The sequence below is a fragment of the Hippichthys cyanospilos genome, chromosome 16, assembly GCF_059441005.1.
Source record: "Hippichthys cyanospilos isolate Australia breed blue-spotted pipefish chromosome 16, RoL_Hcya_1.0, whole genome shotgun sequence".
In the NCBI taxonomy this organism is placed as follows: domain Eukaryota; kingdom Metazoa; phylum Chordata; class Actinopteri; order Syngnathiformes; family Syngnathidae; genus Hippichthys; species Hippichthys cyanospilos.
Window position 1 is genome coordinate 2,557,266 of NC_142384.1, and position 23,072 is coordinate 2,580,337.

Sequence of the window (23,072 nt, forward strand, 5' to 3'; positions counted from 1 at the left end):
CAGTGTGCTTAGTGTGGATGTGAGTGTCTTTGTGTGTCTGGGTAGGAGTGTTCATGTAAGCCTGTGCACCTGGTTGTGTGTAAGTGAGTGTGTTGGTGTCTATCTTTTTGTTTGTCAATGCATACTATGCATACCGGTGTGTGTGTGTGTGTGTGTGTGTTTGTGTTATGACATTAAAAATAACGACATTCATGAAGTAGGCCTACGAGATGCCACATAGGACCATTCACTTCCAAACCATATGTCTGGCAAAAATGCAGTTAAAATGTAAACAATAATATTTTATAAAATTATATTTTATTATTAATTATATTTTATATTTTATTATTATATTATATTATATTTTAAAAAATATATGTATTCTTTTTATTTTTCACATGCATGTATAACTGAGACAGCCTTCAACAACAAAATGGTTAAACAATCAAAACATGAAACAAAACACGAATCCTGTCATTTTCTTTCCAGTGCAAGACTTGTGCAAAAAAATGGGCAAGAAACCATTTTGTCTACCAACTCCAAATTATAATACAGTGATCCCCCCTACTTCGCTGTTAATGGGGGGTGTCAACCCCCCGCGAAGTCTGAAATCCGCGAAGTAGGGTATCAGTCCCTAGATTTCTATGTACGCCCCAATATAGCTGCAGTAACCATAAACAATCCTTTTTTGGGGGGGTAATTTTTGCGAATTTTATTTCCTTTCTCCTATTATTTAACATTACATTATCCTTATTAACATTATTGTATATTCATTCAATAACTAATATTACTTAGTTTGTTGAGAATTTGTTCTCAGGACTGGTTATCTGCCTTGATTGACCACCACAAAGACTCCGGTGAGAGAGTACGCAAGTCATCATGTTGAACTTCACATTTATTTTGGCACATGTATGGTGTATCATGTAGTATCTGTTGAATAATAAATCAACAACAATCTTAAAGTCAGTAAACTAACATATAAACACTTGCCGAACTTTAATCTACATATTTACTGTAATTTTAGCCGACATTAGCGGGTTAGCAACAACTAACAACAACTACTAACTATAAAGTGCAACTTCTACACAAACGAACACGTAAACAGAATAAACACCCATCGCTTACTAAACATAGGCAGTCGCGTGTGTTATCAATATAAAAGATAATGAGCTATAAATATGATCTTACGTTGTCATTCACTACATCTTTGGTATGACATAAATAAAACTGACATCGGCATAAATATTATTATCAAGCTACCTCATGTTGCAAATGAGTTACGTTGTTCTGATTCTTCTGAAAATGTTGCGTCTGCCTCACCCATCCACACGCCATCTGGCCTCCAAACCTTCGTAGTATTTAAGATATTCGGCTGTGTATGGGCTCGGTGAAAAAAACACAAGTAATTGACTATATCTGCATATGTAATTGTGGGAAGAATAGCCGGATCGTCGTATATCCATAATGAGACGGCCAACTCATATGGATCGACACCGCCGATAAACTGTAATTTTTCCACATACAGGGCCTTCGCTTGTGTTCTGAGTCCTTCAATGCATGCCTTCGCATCGATGACAGGCTTTGCTAAGGTTTTTTTTTTTTTTTGTCTCGATGTTGATCATTTTGTTTAAGCCGTCCAAGATACACATGATGGCATTGCACTTCTTTTGTCAAGTCCCTCCATAATGGCGGCGCATCCGGGTTACTCCCCACAATATGTGACGTCAGTGAAAACCCTCTATATACTTTCACTGTAACTATTGAGATCAAAGAAAATAATTTTAGTGAAAGAACTGTGCAGAACTGGAAATCCCACCCACCCACCCACCCCACCCCTACAACTGTACAGCAAATTTACATGGTTTTCTTGATACAAGGAATCATATTAGCTAAATTAGCATAAACTTAAGACAGACTTCCTAGCTAGATGGAATTTCACTAACCTCTTTCAATGTCTGCTTCTTTATCCCTGCCATGGGCAAAAATCTTTCTGATATCCATCTAGAAGTTACAGTTTGAGCCAAATTAAAACCAAAATAGTATAATTAAAAAAAAAAAAAATAGGCTCAATTTACCGACTTCATCTGGCCGTTTCCCTTTTCCTCTCTCTATTGCTCTTCCTCCAGCTCGTTCACTCACTGATAATTAATGTAGTTTTTTTTCATTGATGAATTTTACTAGTGCACAAATTGTGTTCAAATAAATCCACCTTCTCTCGCCCAAGTCCGTGTTGAAGCGAACTTGTTTGCCATTTCCGAGTGAATTTAACAAGCAATTTAATTGGAGCGCAAACAGTTAATCAATGTACAGTACTTTTGTCAGCTTTGATTGACTGGCACACTCATAAGCATGTGCCAAGCAGAGCGCGTAGAAAGCACATCTAGATGTTAAGCAGGGTGGGCAATTTACAATCAAGGTCCCGCTATAAAACACAGTCTTACTCTTGCCCTTCACTGATCGATTTGCTTAGAGGTCTACTCACTTCTGGGGTACCTTCCATTGGCGTCTATCAAGTTACTTAAGGTAATGTCTTTTGGTTGTCGCCTTGTATTATCCCATACTAGCCAATTTGATATTGTGGATTTCAATTCTAGGTTGTTTTTAAAGTAAGGCCCTGAGGGGCACAACGCAGCAAACTGTTTTCTTAAACCCAGTGCGATCGGCAACACAGCCGAATAAGCGGCTGTGTTCCTGTTTTCTCCGTGACGTGAGTATCTGCTCTACATGTATGAGTCTCTTCCTATGGTGCGTGATCGTTTCTTGTATTTCCATAAGCAGCGGACATTGAACGTTGTAGCCGCTGCTGCTTTGTTTTAGCTGGTTTTACGGGACTCTCACGTCCGAGCGGCGTTCACCTGGTCCAGCCGGAGGTGCTCCACGTCCCAGCCGTCCACCTCCGTGGATTCCCGGGCGGAGGCCAGCGCCCTCTTCCCCTGCGTCACTGGATGAGGGCTTCCAATTTCATGATTGACATGATTTTAGTTTTGTTGTGGGTCACCTGTGTTTGTGTGCGCGTGTTTCACTAGGTGGTAGTTTTAATTGATTGGAAGTGCCTCGCCTCTCCAGTGTACCGGACAAGGACGTTCCAGCCTTAGTTAAGTATTCACACTATTTTTAATTATTGTTTTAAGAAGATACAATAAAAATATTGGAACCACACCTCCGCCTCGGACTCGTTGCCACAAACATTTAGCAATTTCATCTTCGCCTGAGAGGGGGCTCTTTCTCGCTCGCTCTCTTTTTCTCTCCCTGACAAATAGGTACTGATGACAAAGCTGAAGTCTTACACGTAAATAAATTACCATATTAATTAACCATGTGTGCGTTACTTATGTGGAGCGTAGTGACACATCAACACAGTAGTAGTTAAGTATCACAGAAAGTAGAATGTGTGTTCTAGAATAAATGATTTTTTTAATTACTAAAATTTTTACCCGGGCACAACAGATCGATACTGGGACATGTGCCCTAGTAAAATATGTCTGGTGACACCCGGTGGTGTGGAAGGTTACCCTTTGCCGTGTCTCCCCCCACCTGCTGACATCCATGACTGCTTGTTCAGGCACACATTCAATGGCTGAAGGAGACAAGTCAATCCTTAATAATGCGTCAAAGTCCGCCGGAAAAATGATTCACGCAGCCTTGTTGACAACAAAGAGGCAGCAAAGAGGCTAAAATGAAAGCATACTATATATCAAATTAGAGATACATATATAATCATTTTAAGCTTTGTAAACGTCATGATATGACTTTTCACATTCAAATTAATGTTATTCAAACACATATTTGGGAAAAATTTGGCCTAGTTTTGAGTTATGCAGCCTTAAGTCAACCCCCACCCTCGATACGGGGATTGAAAATGAGGGGAAAAAGACAACTTGTATGCAGAAATACTGTATATGTTTTTCCTCTGTTGCTGTTGATTTTTTTGGAAATAGAGTTTACAAAAAGAGAAAAACAAGAACCCAATAAAAAGAGCAAGAGTAACATTACAATGGAAGTTGGATTTCCTCAACCTTGAGCAGAGCATAGGATGTTACAGGACGGGGCCAGTGAACCCAGCAATATTACTGGTGTGTGATTGAATTGACTGAGTGTAGACCCTTGAAACAAAAGCGTTCAAAGGTGACAGCCAACTTGAAGTAGTTCCAAACCATGTAGGTTTGTCACATCAATAGGGTTTGATGTTCATTTTGCCGTAATCAGGCAACAATCCACATCATTCTCTGACACTTATTTTGTCTTGATACGTACCAATCCCTCTTCTTTTCCTCACGGATTTCTTGAAAATGAGTGTGTGGGCTCTTTAGGCCTCTGCTAGGTTAATGATTACATCTGCTGTGTCTGGCACAGTTTGGACTCGTTCAGTGAGCGCAAATACACATTAGGTGAGCTTCAGCAGCAATGTCAGGGAAGCGTGTGTGCGTGTTCGACTTTGAGGTGGAGGCCAGGAAGCTTCTCCCTAAAGCTGTCTATGACTACTACAGCTCTGGAGCTGAGGAGCAGATCACGCTTGCTGACAATGTGGCGGCCTTCAAAAGGTATGTCTTTAATGGAAACTCATTTGAACTTTTCAATCACTCGCATTTACATCTAAGAGCAACTTGAATTTCAATGAACCTAACCATTTATCGGAATGTGGTTCACTACCCTCCAAACATTCAAACCATATCACAGGCATGATAATGTTTTGTTTGGATTGGCACAAGCTCAGTCCCTTTTTCTCCCCAAAGTGTCATTGGAAATGAGCCTCTAACGATATGTTTCTGATCTGTGAACTCGAGGCAGATTTGAAACTTGTCATGTGATAGTGGTGTGATTAAAAGATGGATTTTGTCAGTTGAGTCTACAGTGAAGGACAAATTGCAACCAGTCCCAACACACTCCTTCTGACCGTGTTCACCTGCCTAATTCTGGTGGCAAACATCTCGTGGCTACCAGTATAATAATAATATGGCACAATGTGTTATTTTTAGCACTCAGCATCTAGTGCAACCTGTTGAGCCTGGAAGGGGGCTTCTTCAACCTGCAGTCCCCACCCAGTTGGTGTTTTTGAGTTTTTCCTTCCTCTTCTGGGCTCTTTGTTGAGGGGATGCCGTTGTGTATTTGTGATGTGCTGTACGATTTATTTTCACCTGTGAAACCCTTTAAGACTGAGCTGATTCAGGCCTATACAAATAAACCTGAAAACCAAAAAGAGCATTATTTCATTGTAAAATATAAAATATTTTTTTTTTTGATAAAGGTTGCGAATAAGCATACCAAATTGAGACTTTTGTGACCACATGACTTACATGTCTGTAAGGTACACAATGGACGTCAAATAAGACTTTCATTTTTATTATCTATTTCTTTCCAAACATGCACTTCTATACCTTGGCCAAGGTGGCACAATAATGAATGTTTTATTGCGACTTATCACATTTGATACAGATCCCAACAGTGTGCCTAATCAAAAAAACCTACTTAGAGGCAGAGGGCTGAGGTGAATAAACATACAGTGTATGTAATGAGGTATCACCACCTTTATCACTTTTTCATTGGTTGGACAAACACGTATTATCAGTTTATGCACAATGACACTCAGCCACATCTGTTCTCCATGCATGAACAGCGTCATTCAAACAGATCAAGAAAGGCTGGCTGAGCTGTCTTTTATTCTTCTTAACACCGCAAAATATTTGATTGTAGGTGGCGGCTGATCCCCCGGGTGCTGAGGGATGTGTCCTCCGTGGATCTGAATGTGTCGGTGTTGGGCCACAAGCTTAGCATGCCCCTGTGTGTTGCAGCCACTGCAATGCAGAGGATGGCTCATCCAGATGGCGAAATAGCTACTGCAAGAGGTGTACACACACAATTGTAGTGGAATACGCAATGGGGGAGGCCTCTGTGCCTGCTGACGTCTCAAATAGTATCTTCAAATATTGCTGGGTCCACAAGTTTTTGGACAGTGACAAGAAGTATTTATTACCCGCACAATCCATATGTGATCCAAAGAATATACTGTAGCATCATTTAGAAGAGGTGGTCTTTAACTTATTCAGTGCCAGACATTTTCCAAACCTCCTTTTGAAAATAAATTAATTATAAAATGCCAAAGATTCAAAGCATTCCAACTGAGATGTACAATACTGTATATCCACTCGGATGTCCCCATAAGTTTTTAAAAGCACCTTAGCACGTGTGTCCAGCCGTGCTTTGTTATCTCGTCGCTGCCTTGGTTAAACAATTGAAGTTTGCAAATCCAGGGTAGCTCCAAACACCAAATCGATCCTTGGCAAACAAAAGGCATTCCCAGCAGAACTATTTGTCAGGGTTAGCTCACGCCCCTGCTAGCCCAGTCAGAAATATGGCCAAGTTAGGTTAACTAATAAATACACTACGCCTCTAAAGCAATCAGGCAAAGCCAACACCCCGTAGCTTGCTTGCTAAGCATATCACCACCCTTCTGCATCCACGTGAGCATCCACTCACGTCACGTGAGGCCTCTAGATGGCGATCTTATGTTTCGCTTGGCTATTGCAGCAGTCTATTAAGTATGCGGGCGCTCACATATCCATCTGAGCTTGCGCAGAAGCCCGCAATTGTTGAAGCGAATGCGCTAGCACCTCTGGGAGCAGGCTGATTACATAGCCTGCACAAGTCAGCTGAATTCTAATTGGCTAAAAACTCCAACTTGAAACTACAACACTGAAAGGAGCGTAACAAAATGGATATAATATAATATTATTACACGAAAAAAATGGAATACGGAAAATAATTTGTATATATATATATATATATATATATATATATTTTTTTTTTTATGAAATGGGTTACATTCATACATTACATTTTTTTATGAAATGGGTGACTTTCATTCTAGTTGTTATAATAATTATAGTTTATTATGATAAAGATGTCAGGTTATGTTAGGCTAGCAGAGAAGGCCTTGCTGGCCCTGATGGTCCACCACTGCTAAAATTTGCTTTCCAAAAAGGGTTCCCTGTCTCCAGAAAGTTTGAGAACCCCTTATTTAAGTCATGTGTAATCTAACATTTATTTTTTTCAGCCAAGAATTCAGTATTTAAGGGGAGTATTTAAGCTACTTTTTCAAGGTACATAATTGTGGCAACACTGCTTGGCAGTAATTGATGGTAAAAAGGTATATAAGTGCCTATAATGATACCACACGAGTGGCGGTGAAGCACTAATTTTGTCCAAATCAAACACCCCAACTCATTTCGGCATTCATCCTTGACATCAAAATTCCCCAAGATGCAAGTGAAGCAGTGGTTTTGTCGGAACAAAACACCTTAACAACTCAACATAGTTGAAAGCTAAGTGTAAATACGCTGATGTCAATTCGACGGCTTGTACCAATTGCAACCGTATTCTTCCCCAGCATGCCGAGCAGTGGGGACGGGAATGATGCTAAGCTCATGGGCCACCTCCACGATAGAGGAAGTGATGTCAGCAATGACGACCTCACCGGGCACGGACGCTGTGCTGTGGCTGCAGCTCTACATCTACAAGGACAGAGACCTGACTCTTTCGCTGGTCCGCCGAGCGGAAGAGGCGGGCTACAAGGCCATCTTCGTTACCGTGGATACACCGTACTTAGGCAGGAGGCTGGAGGACATGCGCAACTGCTTCAAACTGCCCTCCCACCTGAGGTAGAACTTTGGAAACTGTTTGTCAAAGAGCTTACTAGTTGATGGATACTAAGTAATAAAAGCCAAAATGGCTTTTCCACAGATGAGCTTGCCATCATTCATTCCTGTCCGCTATGTTCCAGACTGTCAAACTTCTCAACAGATTCCTTGGCTTTCTCCGAGGGAAATTATGGGAGTGACAGCGGATTGGCTGTTTACGTCGCAAAAGCAATTGATCCCACGCTCTGTTGGAATGACATTACCTGGCTCAAGAAAAACACACACCTACCTGTGATTGTCAAAGGAGTGCTTTCTGGTACGCATTTTACAGGCTGTTTTTTGGGGGGCACCACTTACTGGATGAAATAACTGTGGTCTCTGTGCATTTGTGTGTGTGTGTTTGTGTGTGTTTGTCAGGGGAGGATGCTGCCAGAGCGGTGAGCTATGGCGTTGATGGCATCCTAGTGTCAAACCACGGCGCTCGACAACTGGATGGGGTTCCTGCCACGGTGTGTTTCTGTGTGTGTTTTGTGTATTGAATCCATCCATTTTCTATAGCCGCTAATCCTCAATAGGGTTGAAGGCTTGCTGGTGTCTATCCCACCTGTATATGAGCAGTAGGCAGGGGGACACCCTGAAGTGGTTGCCAGCCAATTGCAGGGCTATGTTTTGGATTTTTTGTATAAAGACAGTGTTCACTTTTATAAATAAATCATTTTCTAGTTTTTGATGCCTTATTTTGGATATTACTCTGATCAGACTTAAACCTCATTGGTCACCATTTCATTTTTTTTTTCAAAAATCAGTACTGTTATTTAGTCCACACATAAGGTTTACAAATTTTTGACCAATCTAAAGTCTGTTGGAAATGACTTGCTTTCCTTCACGATGTTATTTTACTGGTCGAACAAACTTGCCATTTGTGAGGTCCCCTGAAAAGTGACTATTTTGGAGGTACAATAACATTTGTACATTTGTTTTGGTTGTGGGTTGTTTTTCTTTTTGCAGGTTTGTTTTTTTTTTTGCAATGGAGTACACAGGATTATCTTGGTTGTTTTTTTTTGCGGGTTTGGGTTTTTTTTTGCAATGGAGTACACAGGATTATCTGGGTTGTTTTTTTTGCGGGTTTGGGTTTTTTTTGCAATGGAGTACACAGGATTATCTGCTTGTTAATGTTCTGCACTGCTTTTCAATGCTCTGTATGTGAGTATAAACATGGGCATTACAGTTGCACACTAGATTGTTAACTTTATTGCAGTCTGCTCAGTAAAAAAAACACATTTTGAAAGCTAAAAATCTTATACAGGCATTATTTTAATTATTACAAATTTTGCAAAAAATTCGTCTCGTGGGCTCGATCACACGAGACAACTCATCTAGTGGGGTATGTATCTATGGCGTTATATTTGTGCCACAATTACGCACGCGCGGAAAAAAAAAATTGAGCGGAGAAAATCAAACTGATAACGCCATATGTATCCCGTCCCATCCTTACTAATGATAAGCAAACATTTATCTTTGTGTGTAGCTTGACGTTTTGGAGGAAGTTGTGATGGCAGCAAAAGGCCGCTGTGATGTCTATCTGGATGGTGGAGTGAGACGAGGAACTGACGTGCTGAAGGCACTCGCCTTGGGAGCCAAGGCGGTCTTCGTTGGTAGGCCTATTCTGTGGGGCCTCTCCTGTCAGGTGAGAACAGCCTGAGAAATATCCTGCTTGTGGTTAGTTATGTAAGGTAAACACATTACTCATGTTGTGTTAAACCGACTTCAGTTCATGTTCATTTCAGAAAACTAATTCATGTTAATGTCAGACGTACGCCCGTTTTGCCAACGGGCAGACGAATGACGAGAAGGCTAAAAAAAAGTGAATTAACAATGTTGGAATTGCAGTTTTCATCCGACAGACATTACGTCAGATGTCTGTCAACCTGCTACGCCCCTATTTGTTTACTGAAATATAATTCAACTGAATTAGATTTTGATTTGCTATATTGCTGCATCTTTATTGTACTAATTGCAATCGGCCTGCAGTCAATGTGACAATAGTCACTTTACAGCACTAGCAAGCAGTGGAGAAATATGTTCAGTTGAGTGAATAAACTGGATTGGATCAATTCACTAATTGTCATTCACAGCTATAACGGAGCTGACTTTACGAGATGTATTTGTAGTTGCTCGCTTTCTTGGTCCTTGGTTTCAGGTTTCTTGCTAATAAGAGCATTCTGGGATGCGTTAGTACTGCAAGGCAGTCACTCTTTCAACTAACCAATGAATAGGGAACAATTTTGCATTCTTTCTCTAATTGGCTCTTGGCCTGGAAATGCAAGACAGAACATTTTTAATTCCCCAATTAAAGACGTTTTTTTAGTAAATTCAACCTCAGCAATACTTTGTTTTACTTGTAGTGTATGTAAAAGATGAAAGACAAATGTTGACGAAACTGTCTTCTATAGTTGTAGGGCGGGCATTTATATATGAGAACAGACATCCACCATTTGAGTGTCATGTAAAGCATGATATTGCCATTCGGTGAACATGATTTCGCTCTCGTTCCCTGCATTCCCTCAAATTCAGCATAAGAAACATGATGGTGTTTTGTTGGTGATTTATTTTATTTATTTTGTAGTTACACTTATAACCATGTTGTATTTCCATTGCAGTGTAACTATAGAACCACAGAGATGGTGTTAACTTTGAGTGTAAGAACTAAAACAGAAAAAATAATTAGAATGAGTGCTGACAAAAGTAGAAGAGCGCCTGACCAATGATGAACCAGGAAAAGAAAAAAAAAAGTCAAATTTTGCGCTCTAGTGATGACGGCAGTTTGGGCAAAAATACACAGACGGATTGAGGATTACTATTTTATGGCTTGAAAAAATGATGGACCAATGATGACGGAAAAAGGGCGAGGCTCTGATGCAGGTTGGACAAGCAAGAACATGCCAGTTGCAAGTTGCATTTTGACATGCTCTATTTAACTTTGGACCAAATCGTAATGACTTTAAAAATTCTGTGCTTTGGCGATAATGCACGATTCAGTATATTGTTGGAATGAATTGTACGCAATATTTCTGGTGTCCAGGGGGAAGAAGGTGTTATTGCAGTTCTGGAACTTCTCAAAGATGAGCTGAAACTTGCAATGGCCTTGGCAGGTAAAATGCATGCACACACACACGCACACAAAATTACTGTAGACATACTCATTTGTCTTTGTGTGAGCAGGTTGTCGTTCCCTATCAGAGGTGAGCAGGTCCTTGGTCAGGAGAGCAGAGGTCACGTCAAGAATTTAACATGGCTCACAAGTCACCACAAAAGCCTAACTGTTTTCTTACTGTGTGACAGTTCAATTTGAAATACAGTTAAACCACTGTTGAAATAAAAAATTATGTCCTCAAACGATGTTTCTCGCTGCAATGATGTAGCCATTTGCAAAAAAAGATAAAGAGCGAGATGGACTGACACCATTTATTTCATGAGTAAACAAGGAAGTCACAAACCTAAACCTAATGTCGCATATAGCAGCCAACGAGGGTATTTCTACCTACTGCCAATGGTCAACCCTCTAATGCGACGTCTGTCACAGAAATGGTCTTGAAGGCTGAAGTATCTTTTTGCACGCACTTGCTTAAACTTCATATTTTTTAAGAGCACAGTGGACCACATACAGTATGTATGCACAAAATATGAACAATAAGATCTAGTTGAACCACGTAGCACAAACATCTATACCGTTTGGACACTGAAGATTTAAAATCAGAATTTTACACTACAAGATATTGTTTTTTCTGAGAAACCGAGGAAAGGATGGAAGGATAAAGCCTGACAGTAGCGTTTGGCTTCATTTCAGGTAGCAGGCGTTAATAGGCTACTTTGGTTTACTACTTATTGTCTATAGTCATGCCTCCAACTGGGACACAGGAGTCAGGTAGATTGGGTGATGATGTGGATAAAGACGTTGGATCTCTTAGCCTCTGGACTCCAGAGATCTGCAAGAAGAGAGGCAAAATGGCGCTATACCAACAACACAAGATCACAAAGGCATACACGTGCGTATCGCTGATGTTAGGCCAAATGTCAGACTCTTAAATCGCCGTCCTTGGTTTATCCATAGCAGTGTTTGTGGTCTCACGTGTAGCTTGTATGTTGCTGTCGTCTCCGGGCAGTCCTCATCTTCTCAAAGCGAGCTTCCATTTCCTCGAGGACCTTTGGGGTGTAGCGCACAACCAGCTTGACCGATCCCTGGGCGGCTTTCAACAGCTCCACAGCCTTCTCGTGGTGCTCACCCTCCACTGTCTAAAACCACAACCACACTCTTGTTAGGTGTTCACCTATTGCTATGATGTCATTGAGGTACTGAAAAAAAAATACAGCAAAAAAAGACTAGTCCAATTCAAGTCAATTTGACCAAACCTTCAGGGTTTTTTTGCACAAAACCACGTCTAAAAATGGGTTGTTAGTGTAAAGCGCTTTGAGTACCTAAGGTAGAAAAGTGCTATATAAGTAAAAGTCCATTTACCCAAAACTATGTTGTTTTTAACACACCTATTTTCATACTTATACTCTGTTAACTGCGTGTTTTTACAATTTTTTTGGTCTTAACTTGGTACTTATATTTAGGACATTCATGTCAATGTTTTTCATTGTATGGAGAAATGTGTTTCTATACTTTGCACCTGACAATAAACACAGTTTGACTTTAGCATAGGTCTCAAACTCCTCAGGGGCCTGTATCCTGCACTTTTTGAACCCTCTCGCTCAAATACTCCTGGTTCAAATGATTAGGATCATTTTCAAGTTCCTGCAGAGCTTGCTGATGAGCTAATAATTTGAATCTGGTGTGTTTAAGACAGAAGCAGGTCCTTGAGGACTGGAGTTTGAGACCGATGCTTTAGATGTGTTTAACTCCACTCCTCAAGGGCTGGTATCCTGCATGTTTTTCGGGTTTTTTTTTCTACCCAACACATTTGATTCTAATGGGAGCAAGCTGTGCAGGAGCTTGAAAATGATTCTAATCATTTGAACCAGGTGTTTTTAAATGAGAGGGTTCAAAAACATGCGTGATTGCAGCCCTCGAACTGGAGTTCGACGTTTGTGCTTTAGAGTGTACTAGAGGTCATTTCTAGTGAAGACAATGGTTTAAACAAACATATTACCGTCACTTCAACAAGTTAGTGACACCCTTTGTTTAGGCATTTGAATCAGGTGTTTTTAAATGAGAGGGTTCAAAAACATGCACGATTGCGGCCCTCAGACTGGAGTTCGATGTCTGCGCTTTACAGTGTACTAGAGGTCATTTCTAGAGTAGGCCATGACTTAGACAAGCATATTACTGTCACTTCAAAAAGTTAGTGACGCCCTTTTAGGCATTCATAAATATATCCACTTGTTTGCCAAAATATATTTGTTTCACTGAAAAAAGATTTATCATTTAATGGAAACATAAATTTTGGCAAGACAAAGGTTTTGTCATCTACAGAAAGTAGTGTGAAAATTGAACAAAAAATGTACTTCAAATACAAAAATATGTTACATAACATAAGCGAATTATGTAGTGATGCTGTGAGATCCAAATTGAATATTTTGTATGACTTCCCTGGGCTTGAAGGACTGCATCTACTTTCCGTACCTCCCCCACACCGTCCCCATCCCGCCGGCACAAGAGGAAATACCTGCCAACCTTTACCATGTCTTTTATTTTCGTTTTGAGTTATGGAGGCAAAATTTTGCATCGGGTCAGCCAAGTAAACAGCAACATGTCTTGTATTAGTTGCAACGTTTAACTGTAGAAAATGCCAAAGTGGCGAAAATGTGTGTTTAGGGCACATAGCTGGATAATCGACGTCAGTAGTAAATAATTAAACCACGGGTAGAACTATTGTTATGAATACTGGGTATGCTCAGGGACTAATTTGATAGGAGGAATGGGTGTTAGTGAGAGCAGGGAATTGATGCGATTTTGCATTTTAATGTCAGTATAACACGTTTCTTACCCCATTCTTCATGCTGTTGGAATAGTCCTTGTTTTAGAATCAACTGTTCTTTTCCTTTATATTGGACAGTCTGAAGAAGGTAAAACCTCTGAGAAATTTTGAGATTTTAAAGTTCCTATTTTTGAATTTTACATTTTTAATTCTCTCAATGTCTGACAAAAAGGAAAACAAAAGTCGTTTAGCCGGAATAGTCGCCATCACCCGCGAGACTCATGAGGATTAGTGGTCAAGATGGATGGACGTTTCGTGGCCAGCCAGCATTGAACGACATCATGAAGAAATTGAGGCAGCCACATACAAACAAGGGGTTTTACTTCCTGGTTGAATAAAACTCATTTAATAAGAAATTTGTTAAGATCAGACATTGTCGGTTTGAAGGTGGACCCAAGATGCATGGATGCAGATTGCTTTTAAAGAATAATAATTTAATCAAAACAGGGTGGAAAACGAACGTGGCCAAAAGGACTTGCAAAGTATAACCAAAAAACACTGAAAACAACTACAACTAAAGAAAAAATGGAACTGGCTTGAAGGGGATCAACAGGAAACATATGCACAACTCTTTGATTGCGACGGTAGACATAGACAATAATACAATCTTCCGACAACTAACCGGAAGCAAACATAGAACTAAATACACTACATGAGGTAATGAGGTGACAAAAAAGGTAACAAAACAGCTGGACAGGAACAATAGGCAGGCGAAGCTGATTGATTGACACACAGGGGGCGGGTAAACACAGACAGATGGACACCATCACACTAACGAGAACAAACATGAGGGGAACAGAAACATTAACTTAGCAACATGAAAAATAAAAATAAAAAACAACACAAAAACAGAAACCCAAAAACCCCGATCACCAAAACAAAATTCAATTGCCAATGTGCCAAATGAAATTTATACACATATATTTAAATGTGGAAAGTGGAAAAATACCATGATCTAGGCCCTTTAATGCTCACACTGTTTGAGAAAATTGAAATTAGCATAGGTGTTACAGGGATTACAAACAATTTTTACAAATTATTGACCAAATCTAATGTGTTAAGAATTTGCTCCTCTCGATGCTGCAATGTTAATGGCTTGAGAAACACACTGTTTTTGTTCGTTTGTTGTGACACATTACTTCCCAAAAGGCCTACAACTCTTTGGTTAAGATGTGCCTTAACACAGAATAACCTATACAAAATAATTGTGATACAATTCACTGTAAATATTATAAATATTCTTCACTTCATAGATAGCATTATGTTCTTAGCTCCTTCCTACCACTCCATTGACGGACAGCAGCTGGTCTCCTCTCTTCAGCCCCCCCTGACGATCGGCTACCCCCGCAGGTATCACTCTAGAGATGTAGATGGGGGAGTTCTGCTCTTTGCCCCCCATGATGTTGAAGCCAAGCCCCTCATCTGTCTTGGGCAGTTCCACCACTCGTGGATGTGCATGGCCCTCACTGGCTGCAAACGCTGCCACCGTGGCCTGGGCAGGATGAAAATTTTAAGTGCACATAAAATATGAACTCGCCATTAACGCAAAACTAATGGAAGCCCTCAGCTTGTTTCTCTCTTCTCTCGGGAGCCTCAAACATAATTATGATGCTGCCATCATTTGCAAGCACATCTGGTTTGCTAACAAATACAGTAGGTCGTGAGACAGGAATCCATTTCTTGTCGGTTTATGGGTCCGTTTTTGATGCTGGAATTCCTCACCGTGAGAAGTCACTATTTCAAGTAGGACTCCTGATATTGCTGAGCTTTGATATTGATAAGCTTTCTTTTTCTTCAAGTTGCATGCTAGTCACCTGTCTCTTGACTGGGTCTTTTCCCTTTCCCAACAACGTCTTGCTCATTTTACTTTGTGAGGAACATTTTGGTGCTCAAGTGACCAAAAGGAATCCAAGAGAATCTGGCCAATTTTCAAAAGAAAAGGTTTTTCAAAATATCTTTCAGACTCAAATGGTGTTTAAAACGGAAATAGTTCATTATTTTGCCCGGAGTGCCGGGCCATGGACTGGTAGTGGGGACCACTGCTTTAAGGGCACATTCTCTCTTAATAGTAGCTGCTGCATACTAATTCTTTAATCCTCAGCCAATTATTCCTGAGTGCATGTATATATGCCTGCTACCTATTCAAACTGTGTTTACATTTCTATGCTCCTAAGTATATGGTAAGTTAAACATTTCTCTGAAATCTAGAAGATTTAACTGGGTGAAGTGACATACCAACAGTGACAGGTGGTATAGGTAGTGATGATTCCAATGACGGACAAAATTTACAGTTCCGCCGTTTATGTCAGTCGGCGGTGCGTCGGAAAACTGTCGATCAGTACAGACGAACTGCCCAATGAGGGACGAATGTGACTCTTTTGATCTCCTTGGGATTCGTTCAAGGTCACCAGTCAGCACAGGTTGCCAAAATGTCGCCAGAGATTGGGAGACGTTCACCTGTGCTGCTCTTGTCACAAATAGTTTTTGAAGACATGGGAGGACCTCTCGCGACATTTTGGCAACCTCTGGTGATTTTTAACTAACCCTGAGATGAAAAAAAAATGCGGACACTTGCCAATGTTCAGGCCTCAGTGGGATAGGGGCTTTAGGTGTCTCACTCAGTAACATTTTTTCTCAACATTGAATGACTTTGTACGGTATTCTACAGGCTGGCTGTATATTGTTGACATGGAGACAAGTCCTAGGGTAAGCAAGTAGAACTGACAAAAACAAACTATTGTGGGCTTATGCCTAATTAAGTACAGAACGAGACTTGTATTTCGTTTGCTTTTAATACCTTGGCTGTTGCCTGGGCTCGCACTTCTGGTCCGCCGACAATGTCTAGAGTGTCATAGAGCTGCTCATATACCTGACAGAGAGTAGAGACAGACACAAAATCAAAAACTGACAAGGCAAGATACAAAAGCTATAGCAACAATGGAAGTATAATGTTCTCAAAATGCTTTGTCTGTTCAGCTTTGCATATCAACAGAGAAGTTGCTTGTGTGTGTGTGTGTGTGTGGTTTTTTTTTTTTAAGTGTTTAAAAGAAATTGAGGTAAGAGATTTACAATGCTCCATTTCGGCATTCCTTCCTTCACCTCTTCCTTCGTGTCAACCTAACCTGCGTGTGTGAGTTTCATGAGGGAGACAGTCACTCCTACAAGACTTGTGATTGGCTCCTGGTGCGACCATTGACCAATGAGGGCACACACAGATTAGGTTGAAGCTGTTGTGGAATTTTTAGGATTTTTGGTTAAGATTAGTAAAATAGTAAAACATTTATTTGAAGCTTCAAATACACAAGTTTAACAGAACAGCAAAGTGGTCTGCAAAAGAGTGTGTAGGGGTAAGTAAAAGTGAAGATTTGTATTCACTCACACAGCAGTGTACGCCTACAAGATGAAAACCAGAGTAGAAACAATTAAAATGAGAAGGGAAGCAAAAACCATGAAATAAAATATGTCAGTGTTTTGCAAAGTGTTGGACTCTGTCATTCTAGCTATGCAGAGTTCCCATGTACTGTATGTTAGGTCAGTGGTCCCCAACCTTATTTGAGCCACAGACCGCTTTTGTATCAGAAAATACTCTCATGGACCAAACAGATCAGACAGACCAAACAGAAGTATATAAAAAAATACAACTCACCATAAACGCTGAATTACTGAGAGCCCTGAGCTTGTTTCTCTGCAACGAGACGGTCCCATCTAGGAGTGATGGGCAGGGGCGGATTATTGCTCAGGCTTCCCTAGGTTGCGGCCTAGGCGCCCTACGTGTGGAGGGGTCCTCTGACTCGTCAGACAATTGGATGTCAATTTTTAGTGGAAAATTTGATTGGCCCATAAAGTATGAAAAAAAATAATGATTGCCAATCAGCAGTGACAGCACTGCTGTCATTCTCATTCCCACAGTGGCAAGATGTTGGGCAAAAAATATAGCGAAGCTCAAAAGTGGAAAACGCAGCTGGAGTACTGACAGAATATTTCAAGGTTACTGAATCTTCTCCTGGTTGACACGGTCATGACCATCCACAGCGTGCATGGGGTGTGAACAACGAGCAAGATAACGTAGATGTAGCCGCAACTAGTTCGAGGCCGATCGCGCCTCACTATGGGTCTCAGAGGTGGAGTTTGGGAGGTCGACTGAGCCATCCGACACACACCCGACAGTGTGCCGGCCGCAGGTTAGCTGTAGTGTGCTAACCGCCACGAATACGACAAAAACGAATAAGACAAAAACGATTTTTTCCAAAACATTTTTCACAAGAAAATTGGCAAATACTGCATTGAGAGTGATGTTCTAGAAAATTGGATTTTATCAGCCTCGTCAAAGACTTCTCAGCCAGGAAAACAAGAAAGAAACCTCTAACGGTAAAAGGTGTTTATTGGGCTGCAGTACTTTTGCATTGCTTCCATTATTATTCTGATATTTGCTGCTGTTTTACTGTTTTTTAATGAATTTTTTGTTTAGAAAAACAGGGTGTTCTCAGCTGCTGAAGATGTGTTTTGGTTTCGGTAAAAATCTGAATACCTTTCTGTAGTATTTTTGCTACCATTGAAAGTTGTTACAGGTGGCTCGATGACGCACTGGTTAGCACATCGGCCTCACAGTTAAAGGGACACGAGTTGTTTCTGCCTTCCTGTGTGGAGTTTGCATGTTCTCCCTGAGCCTGTGTGAGTTCTCCCTGGGCACTCAAGCTTCCTCTCAAACTCCAAAAATATGCATGGCAGGTGTATTGGACATGCATACTGAATTGTCCTTAGGTGTGATTTGGTGCGTGAATGGTTGTTCGTCTCTGTATGCCCTGCAATTGTCTGGTAACCAGCTTACTGCGCAAAGCCAGATGGGATAGGCACCAGCAAGCCAGGTGCACTAAATGAAAAAGGACTAGAGGAAAAGAAACTGCTTGTGAGGAGAAGTGGCTCTAGAAAATAGATGGATGGATGAAAGTTGTGACAGTAATGCTGGTACACCTGAGGTGTGTTGCTTATGTCCGGTCGACTTCACACCGATATGATGTCAGAGATGGCAACAGGGTTTTCAGTGCTGTTGTGGAAATCTTAGGGTATTCTGACATTACTTTAATCCATAATACCAGCAGAGTTGATGTCTCAAATGCACATGCCAATGTTACGGCGAGAGCAACTTCAGACATGCACACTGCGAATAACCGTGCGCATATCTGATGTCGCGCTGAGTCTATCCAGGGGCCTAGATGCGGCCAAGGACTAAGCCAGTGAGCTCATTTGTGGCTTGTGCTTTGATGATGCAAGGCAGCTCGGAACTCCACGATTTCATGTGAATAGCACGACGTGATGATGTCCAACAACTTTTAAACATATGTGTGGACCGGTAATGTGTTTCTGGGTACTTATCCCGTCATTTATGAGGGGATAGCTGAGGTGAAAAGCGTCATCCAGGAACAATACGGGAGGAGGATGCATCTATGATTGACATTGTTGACATTGACATTGTAGGGGCCAATTCACAGCATTTGGAATTATTATTGGTTTTGATCACAAAAACAGAGTTAATTTAAATTTAGGTTTTTGTAATGGCCAAGAGCGAGAAAGTTATTTATTTGTTTGTTGGTTGTTTTGACTCACTGCCCTATGTACATTTGCGTTACTGCCCTTATAATATTGGTCCTTGAAAAGCCATGGAGCATGCATCAAAGGGAATAGTTGAGATTGATTGCAGATTAGAGAACACAGTTTCTTGATCGTAATGTTTGCCTTTTATTTGAAGTATCTTTGTTTGAAGAGCTTTGGAACTACTATGGAAATCAGTTGATGTTTTATTGAATCAAAGATAGACCTGTGACATTTTTTATTTTATTTATTGTATTTGAACCTGGGCAAGCATACACGTAAACCAGGCGGCCAGAAGTCTCAACTCGTACAATGTTGCCAAACAAATCATTAAAGTTTTTGTTCATTTTCAACAAGTTTGCTATTTTTATATCTTAGCAATAAGTGTTTTACTCCTGACAGTGTGATGTCACTTGTCACCATGGCAATTAACGAGCCTCAAGTTGTGAAAAAGAAAAAAAACCTCACCCACTTTTACCGCTTGTTCTTCTATTTGGATATACTCCGACAGCCATTCCATCTTAAAAGAAGCGCATTTCTTTTTTACTTTCGCTGGGTGAGTGGATGTGTCGCTGCTCGTTCGTTTACCGCAGGTTAGCATTTGTGTCTCTTAACGTCACAGTGTTGTTAGCTAGCTAACCTGCAGTATATGCAAGCGTATATGCAGGGAACGTTTCTGTCAGTGCGTTTAATTGGATGAATAGAGGAAGAGAAACTTATCGTATGATTGGCTGGACAATTGTCACTCGCTGTCACAATGCAAAATGGTACGGAAAACAATATAATTGGTCTACCGGTAATCAATCAGATGAGGTCTAATATTGGATATTATTTAATATGTTTATTTTGCATTCTGTTTTATGCGCAGCATACATTTTCTTGTGCGATAACGTGCAAGCAGTGCGCAATTGCACATGCGCGCAGCTTAGAGGGAACACTGGAAGGGATACCAGTACAGTTATTGTATCAGGTTTAATAATGTAAGATTTAGAAGATATGTGCACTGAAGTAGCTCGACGTCCGAGGAGTGCACGTGCCAAGGGCATTTATCGTTAACCCGTCTGTCTGGCATGCAGGAAGCCTTCACTGCATGTCTATCTGCAATATAGCTCTCCCCGACTGAGTGCGAGATAACCCGAACAGTTAGTCTAATCTTGCTATGGTCTTACCTGGTAATGTACTGTCAAATTATTTTCACACTCTGGCATGAAATTATTACTTAGGCATGATTTAACCCTTGTGCAGTACTTTATCAAATCATCTGATTTTTACACCAAAAGCATTTCAAATCAAAAGGAAAGCAATGAAAGAAGGCATTAGGGAGCTGAAATTTCACCAAGACGGTGACAACATTTCAAAGATCAACTAAGCACCAAAAAAAGTGTGGCATCTCTTGGCTTAAATACTGAAAAAAATATGCGGAAGAAAATGATCCGAAAAATTATCAAAATACAACATGAGGGTTAAATAGGATGGGGCAAAATGCAGTAATTATTTTGCGGATTTCATGATACCAAAAACACATTGATGTACTGTGCAGGAAAAAAAATCTTTGTATTCATACCTCTCTGATTGCGGCGCAAAACTTGCTCTGCAGCACTCTTTGCAGGGCCTGCAATTTGGGAGGAGGCAATTCACCTCTGCGCTGCAGCCGGTCCAACAACTCAATCACTCTACACACATCTAACAAACAAAATACACACATCTATTACTACCTAGTGATTTAGTAATGGCTCAAGATGTCACCTGTGATTTTCAAATGCGGTTATTCGTGCCAATTGGGCAACGTGAAGGCAATTCAAAGGATATGAGAGATTTTAATAAGATTTCTGCAGGTATCAGCAAATTTAATGCTTTTAATGTGATGCCACAATACAATATCGCTTTCAAATTGAGAGCAAATAAATTGGAATATGAAGCAACCAATAGAGTGTAGAGTCCTCTTTTGGTGATGTCATTGTTGTTAAGACTATCTTCTGGAGTTGCTGGATAAAATGTGCCGATAAATACCAATGCAAATGTATCTCCCAAGTTTATTAAATCAAATACCATACAAAGAGCATAGCACTTTGGTTTAAGTCATTTATTTTCCATCCAAAAATGCTTTGCATAGGGTGTAACCTATGGAAAAAATATTTTGCATGAGGTACTGTCACGATTGGGCATGGCAGTTTGAGGAGGTGCGGGATGCGGGAAAGGCGGAACCAATAAAATGCAGGACAGACTGGGGTAAGGGTCACATGAGGTTGATTTAATGGCAACGAAGGCAGGGTTAAAAGAACCGAAAAACACAAAGTACAAACAAAAACGCTAAACTGAAACTTAATGTGGGCAACAAGGAACGGGAGGCAGCACGGGAAGGATGGGATCAGGGCAGCGCAAGGCAAGACAGTGAGGGGAAGACGTACAATGACCTTACAAGGAATGAGGCAAAACACTGGGGCTTAAATACTAACAGAACTAATTAAGACGCAAGACACCTGGGAACAACAAGGGGCGGGGAAACTGACTGGAGGAAACACTAGGCTGGAACACACGGGCGACAGGTGAGGTTAATTACAGTGATGACACGCGGGGAAACACAGAGAACCTATAACTGAAATTACACAACCCAAAACCCACAACAAAAAATAGACAGAACATGACAGGTACATTATTGAAAAATGTTGAGAACTGGGTTAGCATGTGACTTTTTAACCAAACTCAAATTTAAGTCAGTACTAATGCCAATCACTTACCTAATGGAAACATTTAGCGGGAATTGGCAGTCATATAGATAGGTTTTCTCATAGCGGAAAATATAATATTTTCAAAATATAATTGAGAAGCACTGCATTTAACAAAAAGCAGTGACGGGACTGAAAATGGCTATTCACATCTAGGACTTTTAGAAACGCCTTTGGGAAAGGTTTCCAGTAAATGCCAGGTGGGCCATGATAAAGACTTAAGAGGGCTTATGAGGCACTTGCGGCAGACACAAAGGTGAGACATTTTGAAGTCCACTTGACCAGTAACCATTCACTTGGGTCTGGCGTCACAGTGGTTAGTAACGGCTTGCCCGAAACAAAGAACACCATCCGAGTGGAGTTTGCTAGTAAGCCTAATGTTGCAACCGTGGTTTAACCGCACCCCGGCTACGTTTCCAACCATTATCTTGTGACGTTATGGAGACGTACGACCACGTTAATTGTGTTATACACACCTGTTCCGTACATGTCCAAATGGGACCCAAACCATAACGCCGTTTCACAATTACATTGCTCAATTATTACAGTAGTTGATATGTGAAATTGAGAAAAGTTAATGTAGATCGAAACGGAGTGAAAAATGTGTACAATGCCGTAGCCTATATAATTTGAAAAATAAAAACGGCATGCCGCTGTTAGTAGTGTTACATACAGTACCTCTTTCTAAGCAGAGCGGTTCCGCCATGGCCGCCATATCTGCCTCCTTGGCTGGATGGTAGAAAGAGGACATCATTGTGTTTTAATTGTCAGCGAGACTCGTCTTCACATCATTGCTTGCTCCATCGTTAGGAAGTCGTCAGAGGGCGTACCGGGATACGGAGATGAGCGACGCAATGACGAGAGACTCACAATGCGAGCGGGCAAATCTACGTAGGGGCAAGGCGGAGTTGAGGCGTCGCGCGTCTGCGTACGTAACGACGTAAAAGAGACCAAGATTGCACTGGAATCACACTAACCTTGGCGATGAAAAGCGACCTGTAAACGCAGATTTGAACGGCACATGTGAGAATGCATATTTTAAATACGTCCTATTTATTCATGTTTTGTTTTTACCTTTCTAGGCTGTATTTTATAGGTCACACACGCCATTGTGAGGCACATAAGACATAAAAGGTCATAAAAGCCATTGTGAGGCACAACAT

General features: G+C 40.8%; 2 protein-coding genes across 4 annotated transcripts; one reads left to right on the top strand and one right to left on the bottom strand.

Annotated features, from left to right (window-relative positions):
• Positions 1 to 4,367: 4,367 nt before the first annotated feature.
• On the top strand, positions 4,368 to 11,009 carry hao1 (hydroxyacid oxidase (glycolate oxidase) 1). Of its 3 annotated transcripts, XM_088436633.1 has the most exons (8): positions 4,368 to 4,520; positions 5,671 to 5,822; positions 7,364 to 7,634; positions 7,757 to 7,929; positions 8,031 to 8,122; positions 9,142 to 9,300; positions 10,696 to 10,765; positions 10,836 to 11,009. In XM_088436633.1, the coding sequence occupies exons 1-8, from the start codon at positions 4,384 to 4,386 to the stop codon at positions 10,901 to 10,903; spliced, it is 1,122 nt and encodes a 373-aa protein (XP_088292759.1). In that variant the 5' UTR covers positions 4,368 to 4,383; the 3' UTR covers positions 10,904 to 11,009. The 3 variants fall into 3 exon arrangements, with proteins under 3 accessions (XP_088292759.1, XP_088292758.1, XP_088292760.1); XM_088436632.1 differs by having other exon boundaries at positions 10,696 to 11,009; XM_088436634.1 differs by lacking the exon at positions 5,671 to 5,822 and having other exon boundaries at positions 4,386 to 4,520; positions 10,696 to 11,009.
• A 55-nt stretch (positions 11,010 to 11,064) lies between these two features.
• lin7b (lin-7 homolog B (C. elegans)) lies at positions 11,065 to 22,842 on the bottom strand. The gene is made up of 6 exons (XM_088436647.1): positions 22,588 to 22,842; positions 20,748 to 20,866; positions 16,392 to 16,463; positions 14,877 to 15,086; positions 11,743 to 11,906; positions 11,065 to 11,599 (listed from the first exon to the last, which is right to left on the bottom strand). Exons 1-6 carry the CDS (start codon positions 22,661 to 22,663, stop codon positions 11,578 to 11,580), a joined length of 663 nt encoding a protein of 220 aa, XP_088292773.1. The 5' UTR covers positions 22,664 to 22,842; the 3' UTR covers positions 11,065 to 11,577.
• Between the last annotated feature and the right edge of the window lie 230 nt (positions 22,843 to 23,072).

Coding starts and splice junctions, on each gene's coding strand:
- hao1 (XM_088436632.1), top strand. CDS start 4,384: ATGTCAGGGAAGCGTGTGTGCGTGTTCGACTTTGAGGTGGAGGCCAGG. Junction 7,930..8,030: donor TGTCAAAGGAGTGCTTTCTG/GTACGCATTTTA, acceptor TGTGTTTGTCAG/GGGAGGATGCTGCCAGAGCG. Junction 9,301..10,695: donor TGTGGGGCCTCTCCTGTCAG/GTGAGAACAGCC, acceptor TCTGGTGTCCAG/GGGGAAGAAGGTGTTATTGC.
- lin7b (XM_088436647.1), bottom strand. CDS start 22,663: ATGATGTCCTCTTTCTACCATCCAGCCAAGGAGGCAGATATGGCGGCC. Junction 20,867..22,587: donor ACCGCTCTGCTTAGAAAGAG/GTACTGTATGTA, acceptor TTTGTTTGTTAG/ATGTGTGTAGAGTGATTGAG. Junction 15,087..16,391: donor GAGCCCAGGCAACAGCCAAG/GTATTAAAAGCA, acceptor CATCCTGCCCAG/GCCACGGTGGCAGCGTTTGC.